Here is a 13,346-nt window from a genome sequence, read left to right on the forward strand (position 1 = left end):
TGGGTCATAGCTACCAGCTTGGGTCAGCTTCATGCCTCTGACTTGTGTCCCCTGGGTCACAGCTACCAGCTTGGGTCATAGTTGCAGCTAACTTCTCCATCTGTCCATCCCCTCTATGAAGAGCTGGAGACAGATACCTTCTATGGTTCATACCTCCACATTGGGGTTCAAACCTTCCTGTCAGGGAATGCCCAGTTACTGGTTTTTGTGCCTCTGACTTTGGGTGGTGGAGTCTTGAGGCCCCATCTGCCCACATGTGGATACCTCTCATTATATCCTCCACAGAAGTGTGGGGAGCTGAGGCTGTGATGCATTTGTGACAAGGTTTACATAGGGCTGATCCTTTTCTAAATGGCCTGAATGGAAAGCACAAGATATCCAGCCTGGAAATGTCCAGTCTGGAGATCATCAGCCTGGAGAAGAGAAGACTTTGAGGAGAACTTCCTGTGGCCTTCCAGTATCTGAAGGGGGCTACAGGAAAGCTGGGGAGGGACTTCTGAGGGTGTCAGGGAGTGATAGGACTGGGGGGAATGGAGCAAAGCTAGTAATGGGTAGATTGAGATTGGCTGTTAAGAAGAATTCTTCCCCATGAGGGTGGTGAGAGACTGGCAGAGGTTGCCCAGGGAGGTGGTGGAAGCCTCATGCCTGGAGGTTTTTCAGGCCAGGCTGGATGTGGCTGTGAGCAACCTGCTGTAGTGTGAGGTGTCCCTGCCCAAGGCAGGGAGGTTGGAACTGGCTGATCCTTGAGGTTCCTTCCAACCCTGACAATTCTATGATTCTATGCTCTATAAACATGAGGCTTGTCCAGCTGCTGACTCTTGCTTGCCAGTCTAGGGCAATGCATGTCTTCATAAGTGTAACACATCCTTCAGCAGCTGTGCTTGGTCTTCATTACAGCTTTCTCTGGTGACTGAGGGAAAAATGTTGCTTCTTTCCCTCTGAGTGGCTCAGAGAGCTTTTAGGAAAGGTTAACCATAGCACTGTGTTAACACAGGGGCCACGAGGCTGATCAGAGGGCTGGAGCTCCTCTCCTGTGAGGACAGAGTGAAGGAGTTGGGGCTGTTCAGTCTGCAGAAGAGAAGGCTCCCAGGTGACCTCATTGTGGCCTTCCAGTATCTGAAGGGGGCTACAAGAAGGCTGGGGAGGGACTGCTCAGGATCTCAGGTAGTGATAGGATTAGGGGGAATGAAATGAAGCTGGATGTGAGGAGGAAGTTCTTCCCCATGAGAGTGGTAAAGCCCTGGAATGAGTTGTCCAGGGAGGTGGTTGGGGCCCCATCCCTGGAGGTGTTTAAGCCCAGGCTGGACGAGGCTGTGGCCAGCCTGATCTAGTGTGGGGTGTCCCTGCCCATGGCAGGGGGGTTGGAACTAGATGATCCTTGTGGTCCCTTCCAACCCTGACTGATACTATGATACTATAATACTATCTGAGGAAATGAAGGTGAGTTTGGGCCCCACTGAGCACTCTGGGTGTTCCCAGCTGTTGTTATTTTCCCTGGGAGCTGTTGAAAAAAACCCCAAGATCAGTCTTAATCCTTCCCTGTAAGGAGCTGCCACTGCCTAACACAGTGCCCTGATTCCTCCTGGTTAAGAACTGAGGCAAGCAGTAGCAGCCAGAGGTACTTCTGGCAGCTGGGACCTCCTGACAGGAAATCCCTTTCCAGCTTGCTGACATTTAAAAGCCAACAGTTAGTCCCTGTGAGCAGTCATCCAGCTTTGTTTGAAACAGGATGGAGCTTTGTTGTGTGACTCCTTCCCCCCCCAGCCCCCCAACAAAGCCCTCCCAGTCAAATCTCAGAGGCTTTTAATGTTTTCCTCTCTCCTTTGCCTGCTGCATGATGCAAAGAGCAAGTGCTGAGGTACAAGGAAAGGCAGCTCAGCTGCCATTCAGAGCTATGGCTGTTGGAATGGAACTCCCTGATGTGATGTGAAAGAAGGCACTAGGGGAGAGACCCAAACAGAAAAGACTTGCTCCTCAGCCAGGGTGGCCAAGTGTTGCATGGCTGTAACAGTCTGCTGGCTGTACAGGTGCCATCAGATCTCTTCTGGGCCCTCCTACAGATTGTATACAAGGGACCTCAGAAGGCTTGTGCTGTGCATTTTGCTCTGTTTCACAGCAGGGCCCTAGTCTGTGAGCTGGTTAGCCCACACCTTGAGTCCTGTGTCCAGTTCTGGGCCCCTCAGTTTAGGAAGGAGGTTGACTTGCTGGAACGAGTCCAGAGAAGGGCAACAAAGTTGGTGAGGGGTTTGGAACACAGCCCTGTGAGGAGAGGCTGAGGGAGCTGGGGCTGCTTAGCCTGGAGAAGAGGAGACTCAGGGGTGACCTTATTGCTCTCTACAACTCCCTGAAGGGAGGTTGTAGACAGGCAGAGGTTGGTCTCTTCTCCCAGCCAAGCAGCACCAGAACAAGAGGACACAGTCTCAGGCTGCACCAGGGGAGGTTTAGGCTGGATGTTAGGAAGAAGTTCTGTACAGAGAGAGTGATTGCCCATTGGAATGGGCTGCCCAGGGAGGTGGTGGAGTCACCATCACTGGAGGTGTTCAGGAGGAGACTTGATGGGGTGCTTGGTGCCATGGGCTAGTTGATTAGGTGGTGCTGGATGATAGGTTGGACTCGATGATCTTGAAGGTCTATTCTATTCTATTCTATTCTATTCTATTCTATTCTATTCTATTCTATTCTATTCTACTCTATTCTATTCTATTCTATTCTACTCTACTCTACTCTACTCTACTCTACTCTACTCTACTCTACTCTACTCTACTCTACTCTAATCTATAGACAGTTTAGTTTGCGGCCATGCTCCTGTCCAGCCAGATTTGCTGCTTCCTTTGTGGAGAAGCAGGGATGAGGCCTCTGTCTAGTGGAGTCTCTCAGGGACCAGTACTGGGACCAGAGCTGTTCAATATATTCATCAATGACCTGGATGAGTGCACAGAGGGCACTGCCAGCAAGTTTGCTGAGGACACCAAACTGGGAGGAGTGGCAGTGTGACCTGATCCTCCCAGCACTAAAGAATCAGGATGAGAGGAACTGCTTATCAGTTGCCTCATACCAGTTTCAGACCCAGAAGTGTGTGAGAAGCCCAAACATTGTTGCTGCCAGCACTCAGAGACCACTGTGATGGCCCAAGGCCCCAGTCCCTTCATAATCTTTGTAGCCCTCTCCAGCAGATCCCTGTCCCTCCTGAACTGGGGAGCCCAGAACTGGATGCAATATTCCAGCTGAGGTCTCAGCAGGGCAGAGTAGAGGGGGAAGAGAACCTCCCTGGATCTGCTGGACACACTCCTCTCAATGCACCCCAGGATCCCATTGGCCTTCTTGGCCACCAGGGCACATTGCTGTCCCCTGCAGAACTTGTTGCCCACCAGCACTCCCAGATCTTTCACTACTGAGCTATGCTGTAGCTGCAGTGTGTCACCCAGGCCTGGCCTTTCCCTTGCTTCAGGGCCATGGGTTTTGATCCAAGAGTAACAGGAGCAAAATGTGCAGCAGTGATTTTCACTGCTACTTGTGTGCAAGCAGCCATTCAAGTCAGCAGATTATTACCTCTTAGGACAAGAGAAAGAATTGTGAGGAGAGCTGGGCAAGCTGCCTGGAAGTCCTTCAGAGAAGGTAGAAGGTTTGATGAGTGTTTTGCAGTGCGCAGTGAGAGCTGCTACCCCATGTGGGGGATGTCACTTTGGAGCACAGCACTAAGGTGAGCTGTGCAATTCTGTCAGCTGGCATAAAGTCTAACAGTGCTGAAGCCTGAGGTGATAGCAAAGCACTGAGTCCTCAGTTTGAGGAGTTACCAAACTGGAGTTAGTGCAGCTGGTCAGACTCACTCCTGGATGAATCACAGAATCACAGAATTGTCAGGCTTGGAAGGGATCTCAAGGATCAGCCAGTTCCAACCCCCTGCCATGGGCAGGGACACCTCACACTACAGCAGCTTGCTCACAGCCACATCCAGCCTGGCCTGAAAAACCTCCAGGCATGAGGCTTCCACCACCTCCCTGGGCAACCTCTGCCAGTCTCTCACCACCCTCATGGGGAACAACTTCTGCCTAACATCCAATCTGAATCTACTCACTTCCAGTTTTGTTCCATCCCCCCCAGTCCTATCACTCCCTGACACCCTCAGAAGTCCCTCCCCAGCTTTCCTGTAGCCCCCACAGATACTGGAAGGCCACAAGAAGGTCTCCTCAGAGCCTTCTCCTCTCCAGACTGAACAACCCCAACTCTCTCAGTCTGTCTCCACAGCAGAGCAGCTCCAGCCCTCTGCTCATCCTCGTGGCCCTTCTCTGGACACCTTCCAGCACCTCCAGATCCTTCCTGCAATAGAGGCTCCAGAACTGGACCCAGTGCTCCAGGTGGGGTCTCAGCAGAGTGGAGCAGAGGGGGAGAATCCCCTCCCTGGCCCTGCTGGCCACACTTCTCTTGCTGCAGCCCAGGCTCTGCTTGGCTCTCTGGGCTGCAAGTGCTCACTGCTGGCTCCTGTTGAGCTTCTCATCCCCCAGATGTAGGTGATGTGAGCAGTGTGGGGTGCAGGTGGAGGGCTTGGCACTGCAGGTTCAATATGTCTTGCTGTGGGTAGTTAATGCACATCCTCAGTGGCCACCAGGCTTTGCTGCCATCAGTTTCAAGTTTAGCTTTGAGCTCAGTGAAGAGTAAATTCTCTCTCCCTTGCTCAAACAGAAGACAGCTTTTGGTACCACAGCATGTGCACAAGAGCTTGGTACCTCCCCACACTGCTTGAGGGACATATTTTCTGTTGCTGTGGGAGGTGGGATCTGGGGTAAATTAACCAGCTCAGTCTGTAGTACCTTTGTACTTTGTAAGGACAGCAATGTGCCCTGGTGACCAAGAGACCCACGGGGATCCTGGGGTGCAGCAAGGAAAATGAGGCCAGCGGGGCCAAGGAGATTCTGCTCCCCCTCTACTCTGCCCTGCTGAGACCACACCTGCAATCCTGTGTCCAGTTTGGGGCTCCCCAATTCAAGAGAGACAGAGACCTGCTGGAGAGAGTCCAAGGGAGAGCCAGGAGGATGCTTAGGGGACTTGAGCATCTCCCCTGTGAAGAGAGACTGAGAGCCCTGGGGCTGTTTAGTCTGGAGAAGAGAAGGCTGAGAGGGGATCTGATCAATGTCTATCAAGAGCTGAGGGCTGGGGGTCAAGTGGAGGGGGCCAAGCTCTTGTGGGTGGTGCACAGCAATAAGCCAAGGACCAATGAATGGAATAGAATAGAATAGAATAGAATAGAATAGAATAGAATAGAATAGAATAGAATAGAATAGAATAGAATAGAATAGAATAGAATAAACCAGGTTGGAAAAGACCTTTAAGATCAAGTCCAACCTATCACCTAACAACACCTAATCAACTAAACCATGGCATCAAATGCCTCATCCAGGCACTTCCTAAACACCTGCAGTGATGGTGACTCTACCACCTCCCTGGGAAGGTTTCAGCTCAACGTGAGGAGAAACTTCTTTGCAGTGAGGCTGACAGAGGCCTGGGGCAGGCTGCCCAGAGAGGTTGTGGAGTCTCCTTCTCTGGAGCCTTTCAACCCCCAGCTGGATGCATTCCTGTGCAGACTCCCCTGGGTGATGCTGCTGTGGCAGGGGGGTTGGACTGGATGATCTCTGATGCTCCTTTCCAACCTCTAATGTACTGTGGTGCTGTGATACCTTTGCTGGTTTTATGCTATAGAGTTTCTGCCACCACATTGCAGCCTGACTCATGTGAAGCATGTCTGAGAGGGGCTGCTTGATGCTGTCCTACTTTTGCCAGGCCTTGGATAACGCAGTCCCAGTGGATGCCATTCACAAACTCACAGCCATCGACAAATGGTTCCTGTGGAAGATGAGCAACATTGTCAACATGGAGAAGATCCTGAAGGAAGTGAACAGGTAGGGAGGACCAACAGCCTTGTGTTAGGGGTCAGCAGGCCTTCAGGGGATGCTTCTGCTGGGAAAGCTGTGCTTAGCCCTGAGCACTGATGCACTCACTGCTGAGAAGGTTATTTCGGTGCTGCTGTTCTGAAACCCAATTCACCTCCTCACCCAGGCAGGAAATTTCTGAGAACACTCTTTTGGGTGGAAGGAATTTGTATGAGTCACCAAAAAGGCTGTGGGGGGTCTGGAGCACAAATTCAATGAGGAGAGGCTGAGGGAGCTGGGGGTGTTCAGCCTGGAGAAGAAGAGGCTCAGGGAAGACCTTCTTGCTCTCCACAACTCCCTGAAGGGAGGTTGTAGCCAGGTGGGGGTTGGTCTCTTCTCCCAGGCACCCAGTGACAGAAGGAAAGGACACAGTCTCAAGCTGCACCAGGGGAGAGTTTGGGCTGGATGTGAGGAAGAAATTCTTCCCAGAAAGAGAGATTGGCCATTGGGATGTGCTGCTCAGGGAGGTGGTGGAGTCACCATCTCTGGGAGTGTTTAAAACTAGCCTGGATGAGGCACCCAGTGCCCTGGGTGAGTTGTTTGGATGGTGTTGGGTGATAAGTTGGACCTGATGATCTCAAAGGTATTTTCCAAGCTGGTTAATTCTGTGATTCTGTGAGTGCTTTGGCACCTTGGCTATTCTCAGGGATTCTGGAAGTTCCACTTCAGTTTGGAAAATCCTCACAGTGTATCTGAGGCTAAGGATGGGAATGTGGATGGTCTACACTGAGTGACAGCAAGCTGCACCTAGGACAGATTTAGCCTTCAAAGACACAACTTGTCTTGACTGACTATACCTGAGGTCAAAGGCACTGCATTTTTTGCTGGCCTGGCCAATTGATTGTTCAGCTTTCCTGCCTTGCTGTGATCACAGTGTCACAGTATCACAGTATAACTTAGGTTGGAAAGGACCTCGAGGATCATCGAGTCCAACCTGTCACCACAGACCTCATGACTAGACCATGGCACCAAGTGCCACATCCAATCTCCTCCTGAACACCTCCAGGGATGGGGACTCCACCACCTCCCTGGGCAACCTGTTCCAATGGTGAACGACTCTCTCAGTGAAGAACTTTCTCCTCACCTCCAGTCTAAACCTCCCCTGGCACAGCTTGAGACTGTGTCCTCTTGTTCTGGTGCTGGTTGCCTGGGAGAAGAGACCAACCCCCACCTGGCTCCAACCTCCCTTCAGGTAGTTGTAGATAGCAAGAAGGTCTCCCCTGAGCCTCCTCTTCTCCAGGCTAAGCAACCCCAGCTCCCTCAGCCTCTCCTCACAGGGCTGTGCTCAAGGCCTCTCCCCAGCCTTGTTGCCCTTCTCTGGACACCTTCAAGTCTCTCAATGTCCTTCCTAAACTGAGGGGCCCAGAACTGGACACAGGACTCAAGGTGTGGCCTAACCAATGCAGTGTACAGGGGCACAATGACCTCCCTGCTCCTGCTGGCCACACTATTCCTAATGCAGGCCAGGATGCCATTGGCCCTCTTGGCCCCCTGGGCACACTGCTGGCTCATATTCATGTGGCTGTCAATCAGCACCCCCAGGTCCCTCTCTGTTTGGCAGCTCTCAGCCACTCTGACCCCAGCCTGTAGCTCTGCATGGGATTGCCGTAGCCAAAGTGCAGCACTCGGCACTTGGACTTCTTGAATGCATGTTGATCATGCAGTGAGTTCCATTTGGACTACACTTTCAAGCAGCTCTTGTTCCAGACATATTTAAATGTAAATCTTTTCTTTGACCATGTAAAACTAAGTATAGGGAAGATACAGTAAATGAAGGCTCTGAGCTGTATTTCAGTGGTGGCCTCTTGCTGTCTGAGGGTGCTGCTCCCAGACTGAGTGCTGTTGGGCTTTGAGAGCCTCTTTGAGATTGAGGGTTGAGAGAAGCTCTGAAGAAGGAGACTTGAGGATGTTGGTTGCTGAGCAGCTTCCCAGGAGCCAGCAGTGCCCTCATGCAGCCCAGCAGGCAGCTGAGTGCTGGGCTGTAGCCAGGGGACTGTGGGCAGCAGGGCAAGAGAGTGGATTCTGCCCCTTGACTCTGCTCTGCTCAGACCTCACCTCCAATCCTGCCTCCAGTTCTGGTGTCGACAGCAGAAGAAGGACACAGATCTGCTGGAGTGAGTCCAGAGGAGGCCACAAAGATGATCCAAGGGCTGGAGCAGCTCTGCTGTGAGGACAGGCTGAGGGAGCTGGGGGTTGTTCAGCCTGGAGAGGAGAAGGCTCCAGGGGGCCTTAGAGCTACTACCTTCCAGTACCTGAAGGGGTCCTACAGGAAGGCTGCAGAGGGACTTTTCCTGAGCGTGTCTAGAGACAGAACAAGGGGGAATGGTTTGAAGCTGAGGCAGAGCAGGGCTAGACTGGAGCTGAGGAAGAGGCTCTTCAGTACAAGGGTGCTGAGACACAGGAACAGGCTGCCCAGGGAGGCTGTGAATGCCTCCTTCCTTGGGGGTGTTCAAGGCGAGGCTGGATGAGTCCTCGAGCAGCTGAGTCTAGTTGAGAGGCATCACCTGCCTGTGGCAGGAGGGATGAGGCAGATGATCTCTGAGGTCCCTTCCAAACTGAGCCGTGCTGTGACTCTGTGCTGTGACTTGAGCTTTTTGTTTGACGAGGCTGGGAGCAGTCCCTTCCTTCCCCAGCCGCCGGCGGTGCTGGCCGGGTCCCCATGGTGTTCCGCAGTTCCACCACAGGATGGCACTGGGGGCTCACCGTAGCCAGCACAGCGCTGGCTGCCTGCTTAGCTGCTGTGGCTCCTTCTGCTTCCACCAGCTGCAGGCTTTTCATTCAGCAGCTCTTGCTCTCCCTTGACCACCCCCCACCCCAACCCCCCGCAACAATCTGGATCGGGAGCTGAACAAAACTACACGCGGAAGGAGATTTGTGCACTTGCAGCCCAGAGAGCCAAGCAGAGCCTGGGCTGCAGCAAGAGAAGTGTGGCCAGCAGGGCCAGGGAGGGGATTCTGCCCCTCTGCTCCACTCTGCTGAGACCCCACCTGCAGCACTGTGTCCAGTTCTGGAGCCTCTATTACAGGAAGGCTCTGGAGGTGCTGGAAGGTGTCCAGAGAAGGGCCATGAGGATGAGCAGAGGGCTGGAGCTGCTCTGCTCTGGAGACAGACTGAGAGAGTTGGGGTTGTTCAGTCTGGAGAAGAGAAGGCTCTGAGGAGACCTTCTTGTGGCCTTCCAGTATGTGAAGGGGGCTAGAGGAAAGCTGGGGAGGGACTTTCTAGGGTGTTAGGGAGTAATAGAACTGGGGGGAATGGAGCAAAGCTAGTGATGGGTAGATTCAGATTGGATGTTAGGAAGAAGTTGTTCCCCATGAGGGTGGTGAGAGACTGGCAGAGGTTGCCCAGGGAGGTGGTGGAAGCCTCATCCCTGGAGGTTTTTGCAGCCAGGCTGGATGTGGCTGTGAGCAACCTGCTGTAGTGTGAGGTGTCCCTGCCCAGGCAGGGGGGTTGGAACTGGCTGATCCTTGAGGTCCCTTCCAACCCTGACACTTCTATGATTCTATGTGGAAGAGGAGAAACACCACCTTGCATATTCACAGACAGCTGGGATTTGGCTGCACAAGATTTTGTCCTCTTAGCATCTGTGTCATGTTTCATGAGTCTTGAGTGTAGATCCTGAGGCAGCAAGGCAATGCCAGGCAGAGTCACTGCATTTCCTCCCTGTTGCAGTGGTGTGCTGTGCAATGAGGCACTTGGGAGACCACAGGCTGATCCCACCCTCAGCTGCTATAAATTCATCAATGCTCCATGGAGCCCAGTTGTGCCAAACAGTCCTTTAGCACTGAGGCTGCTCTAGCACTGAGCTGCCTGCAGACAGCACCACTAGGCATGGCATCAGGAGCTGGTACCATCCCAGGGAGTTTTCATCCTGCTGGTGTCTGGGCAGCAGGCTGGATAGGTGGCCTGCTGCAGCAAGACCTGCTGCAGCACCCAGCCTTATGTTTGTATCGCACACAACCAGTGCTGTGACTCTTGCAAGTGGATTCACAGAATCACAGAACAATAGAGCATAGAAGAGACCCCCAGAGATCATCCAGTCCACCCCCCTGCCAGAGCAGCATCACCCAGGGGAGTCTGCACAGGAATGCATCCAGGTGGGGTTGGAAAGGCTCCAGAGAAGGAGACTCCACAACCTCTCTGGGCAGCCTGCTCCAGGCCTCTGGCACCCTCAAACCAAAGAAATTTCTCCTCATGTTGAGCTGAAACCTTCTCTCTTCAAGTTTGTCTCCATTGGTCCTTGGCTTATTGCTGTGCAGCACCCAAAAGAGCTTGGCCCCCTCCACTTGACCCCCAGCCCTCAGCTCTTGATAGACATTGATCAGATCCCTCTCAGCCTTCTCTTCTCCAGACTAAACAGCCCCAGGGCTCTCAGTCTCTCTTCACAGGGGAGATGCTCAAGTCCCCTAAGCATCCTCCTGGCTCTCCCTTGGACTCTCTCCAGCAGGTCTCTGTCTCTCTTGAACTGGGGAGCCCAGAATTGGACACAGGATTGCAGGTGTGGTCTCAGCAGGGCAGAGCAGAGGGGGAGCAGAACCTCCCTAGCCCTGCTGGCCACACTTTCCTTGCTGCCCCCCCAGGATCCCCTTGGCTCTCTTGGCCACCAGGGCACATTGCTGTCCCATGCAGAACTTGCTGCCCACCAGCACTCCAAGGTCTTTCTCCATGGAGCTGCTCTCCAGCAGGGCATTCCCTAACCTGTCCTGGTGCCTGCTGTTATTCCTCCCCAGATCAGGACCCTGCACTTGTCCTTCTTGAACTCCCTGAGGTTTGGCTGCAGCCAGCTCTCAGCCTGCCCAGCTCTGGTTGGATGGCAGCACAGCCTGGCAGGTGTCAGCCACCCCCCAGTTCTGTGTCATCAGCAACTTGCTGAGGGCACACTCAATGCCCTCAGCCAGGTCACTGATAAAGAACACCACTGGGGAACACCACTGGCCACAGGCCTCCAGCCTGACTCTGTGTCACTGATGACAATCCTCTGAGCTCTGTTGTGGAGCCTACTTGGAATCCACCTCACAGAGCAATTGTCTGTGCTGCATCCCCTCAGCTGTTCTATGAGGCTGTTATGGGAGACAGTATCAAAAACCTCACTGAAGTCAAGGTAGATGACATCCACTGCTCTTCCCTCATCTACCCATTTGGTCATGGTTTCATAGAAGGCTATCAGATTAGTCAGGCAGGGTCTCCCCTTGATATATCCATGTTGGCTGCTCCTGATAACCTCCTGCAGTTCAACTCAGATTGCAGCTGCTTTAAGTCAACTTAGTCTCATTCATTTACCACTTCAGGTTTTCTCTCCCCTCTCCTTATTCATGATTTCCCTGGAAAATCTCTTATCTCACAGCTTGCACAGCTGGAGGGAGAGGATGGACTGCCCATCTGTGTTGTGTTGAAGGCCTGTTGGCACCAAGGCAGAGAGCCAGGGAAATGCACTTCTGACCTCAGCTGTGACTACTCCAGTGAGCCACATCAGGAAACCTCTCTCTGCAACAGCCCAGGGAAAGCTAATTGAGTGCTGCAAATGAGGCTTGGCACACATGTGCTCTTCCTGCAGCCAGCTGTTCCCTGTACCCAGAATGCCTGGCAGGAGTTTTACCTGGTCTGCAGGGTTATTGCCAGAAATGCAGAAACATTCAGGTTGGGAAAGAGCCTCAGCATCACCAAGTCCAACCCAGAGTCACCCCTAAACCAGAGCCCCAAGCACTACAGCCAAAACACCTTGAAACACATCCAGCCTTGGGGACTCCACCACCTCCCTGGGCAGCACATTCCAAGCCCTGACCACTCTTGATGGGAAACAGTTCTTCCTGCTGTCCACTCTGAACCTGCCCTGCTGCAGCTTGAGGCTCTTCCCTCTTCTTCTATGGCTAATGACCTGTGAGAAGAGACCAGCACCAAGCTCTCCACAACCTCCTTTCAGGGAGCTGTAGAGAGCCAGGAGGTCTCCCCTCAGCCTCCTCTGCTTCACACTAACCATCCCCAGCTCCTTCAGTTGCTCTTCATCAGACTTCTTCTCCAGGCCCTTCCCAGCTTCCTTGCCCTCCTCTGCACTCACTCCAGTTAACAAGAGTGGGCTGTGGTGCCCTCACTGCTTTAAAACTGTCTGTTGTTGACAGAGAGGTCACCAGAACTAGAAGCAGTTGCCCTGTTCTCAGGCACTGTTGCTGGCTCTGATCCTGCTCTTTACTTTTTGGTTGAATCCATCCCTTCCTTTTTGTCTCTGGATTGGGTTTGGGTTTTTTTTCAGTGAGGTTTTGCATGCAGTTGGAGTGGCACCACTGCCAAGAGCTGTTGTAGAGACTGGTATCAAGGAGATAGTATTTACCATGAGGACATGTAGAGCTAGAACAAGTGACCCGCCTGGTGGATGTGGGGAGGCCTGTGGATGTGGTCTACCTAGACTTCAGCAAGGCCTTTGACACCGTCCCCCACAGCAAACTGCTGGCTAAGCTGTCAGCCTGTGGATTGGACCACTACACTCTGTGCTGGGTTAGGAACTGGCTGGAGGGCCGGGCCCAGAGAGTGGTCGTGAACGGTGCCGCATCCAGCTGGAGGCCAGTCACCAGTGGTGTCCCCCAGGGATCAGTGCTGGGCCCTGTCCTCTTCAACATATTCGTTGATGATCTGGATGAAGGGGTAGAGTCAGTCATCAGCAAGTTTGCAGATGACACAAAGTTAGGGGCAGATGTTAGTCAATTAGAGGGTAGAAAGGCTCTGCAGAGGGACCTCGACCGACTGGAAAGATGGGCAGAGTCCAATGGGATGGCATTCAACAAGTCCAAGTGCCGAGTGCTGCACTTTGGCTATGGCAATCCCATGCAGAGCTATAGGCTGGGGTCGGAGTGGCTGGAGAGCTCCCAGACAGAGAGGGACCTGGGTGTGCTGATCGACAGCCACCTGAATATGAGCCAGCAGTGTGCTCAGGTGGCCAGGAGGGCCAATAGCATCCTGGCCTGCATTAGGAATAGTGTGGCCAGCAGGAGCAGGGAGGTCATAGTGCCCCTGTACTCTGCTCTGGTTAGGCCGCACCTTGAGTACTGTGTCCAGTTCTGGGCTCCTCAGTTTAAGAAGGACATTGAGACACTTGAAGGTGTCCAGAGAAGGGCAACAAGGCTGGTGAGAGGCCTTGAGCACAAGCCCTATGAGGAGAGGCTGAGGGAGCTGGGGTTGCTTAGCCTGGAGAAGAGGAGGCTCAGGGGTGACCTTATTGCCCTCTACAACTACCTGAAGGGTGGTTGTAGCCAGGAGGGAGTTGGCCTCTTCTCCCAGGCAACCAGCACCAGAACAAGGGGACACAGTCTCAAGCTGCGCCAGGGGAGGTTCAGACTCGAGGTGAGGAGGAAGTTCTTCACCGAGCGAGTCATTCGGCATTGGAACGGGTTGCCCAGGGAGGTGGTTGAGTCATCGACCCTGGAGACGTTCAAG

The 13,346-nt window shown here is 53.2% G+C and overlaps 1 protein-coding gene across 1 annotated transcript in view; it reads left to right on the forward strand.

Moving 5' to 3' along the window:
• The window catches only part of CPS1 (carbamoyl-phosphate synthase 1), a 144,705-nt gene that overhangs the window by 58,333 nt on the left and 73,026 nt on the right, over positions 1–13,346 (forward strand). Inside the window, exon 20 of the mRNA XM_068160742.1 lies at positions 5,776–5,894. Within this exon, the coding sequence (XP_068016843.1) occupies positions 5,776–5,894 (119 nt within the window). The remainder of the gene's footprint in view (positions 1–5,775; positions 5,895–13,346) is intronic.

Source organism: Melanerpes formicivorus, unplaced genomic scaffold, assembly GCF_026170545.1.
Source record: "Melanerpes formicivorus ecotype bairdi unplaced genomic scaffold, bMelFor1.0.p_v2 SCAF_52, whole genome shotgun sequence".
Classification (NCBI taxonomy): Eukaryota; Metazoa; Chordata; class Aves; order Piciformes; family Picidae; genus Melanerpes; species Melanerpes formicivorus.